The sequence below is a fragment of the Chaetura pelagica genome, unplaced genomic scaffold, assembly GCF_000747805.2.
Source record: "Chaetura pelagica isolate M959 unplaced genomic scaffold, ChaPel_1.0 scaffold962, whole genome shotgun sequence".
Classification (NCBI taxonomy): Eukaryota; Metazoa; Chordata; class Aves; order Apodiformes; family Apodidae; genus Chaetura; species Chaetura pelagica.
Genome location: NW_009952479.1, coordinates 802,602 through 803,307, shown reverse-complemented (window position 1 = coordinate 803,307; position 706 = coordinate 802,602). Strand labels below are relative to the sequence as shown.

Below are 706 nucleotides of genomic sequence, written 5' to 3'. Positions count from 1 at the left end.
GGCTGTGGGGGGGCCAGGTGGGCCAGGGGTTCTGGGAACAGGATAGGGCGCAGAGTGGTGAGAGCCAGAGTGCCCACAACTCCAGCACAGCACAGCACGGAGGCCAGGTGCCTGCCCTGGTGTGTGCTCCCTACAAAACACTCCCTCCTCTGGGGATGCTCTTGATGTCCCCAAGGGCAGGGCTGACCCGCTGTCTGCACTGGGGAAGGCATCAGTGGGTTCCTAAATATGCTGAGCCCAGGATAGGGCGCAGAGTGGTGAGAGCCAGAGTGCCCACAACTCCAGCACAGCACAGCACGGAGGCCAGGTGCCTGCCCTGGTGTGTGCTCCCTACAAAACACTCCCTCCTCTGGGGATGCTCTTGATGTCCCCAAGGGCAGGGCTGACCCGCTGTCTGCACTGGGGAAGGCATCAGTGGGTTCCTAAATATGCTGAGCCCGACGTGGCCCAAGCAGGGTTGGGATGGCAGATGGCCCCGGGCATAGGCAGTGTCCCCTTCCCACCTGGGCTGTGGCTGCAGCGCTTTACCTCTGCCCCTCTCCTGCATCTCCAACTCCGGACTCGCCTCCATCAAGCTGCTCTGCTCCTGGATGAGCTGGTGGAAGGAGGTGTGAAGAGCTCCCTCCATGTCCGGGCTGGGTTCCTGGCTGCGGGGACACAGAACCGCTCCCCTGGGGCTGGGCTGGGGCCGGAGCCGTGGCAAAGC

At 63.7% G+C, this 706-nt stretch overlaps 1 protein-coding gene across 1 annotated transcript in view; it reads right to left on the bottom strand.

Moving 5' to 3' along the window:
• TMC6 (transmembrane channel-like 6) overlaps nucleotides 1-628 on the bottom strand; it is a 6,105-nt gene extending 5,477 nt beyond the window's left edge. The window contains exon 1 of the mRNA XM_010008682.1: nucleotides 529-628. Within this exon, the coding sequence (XP_010006984.1) occupies nucleotides 529-628 (100 nt within the window). The remainder of the gene's footprint in view (nucleotides 1-528) is intronic.
• Nucleotides 629-706: the final 78 nt, after the last annotated feature.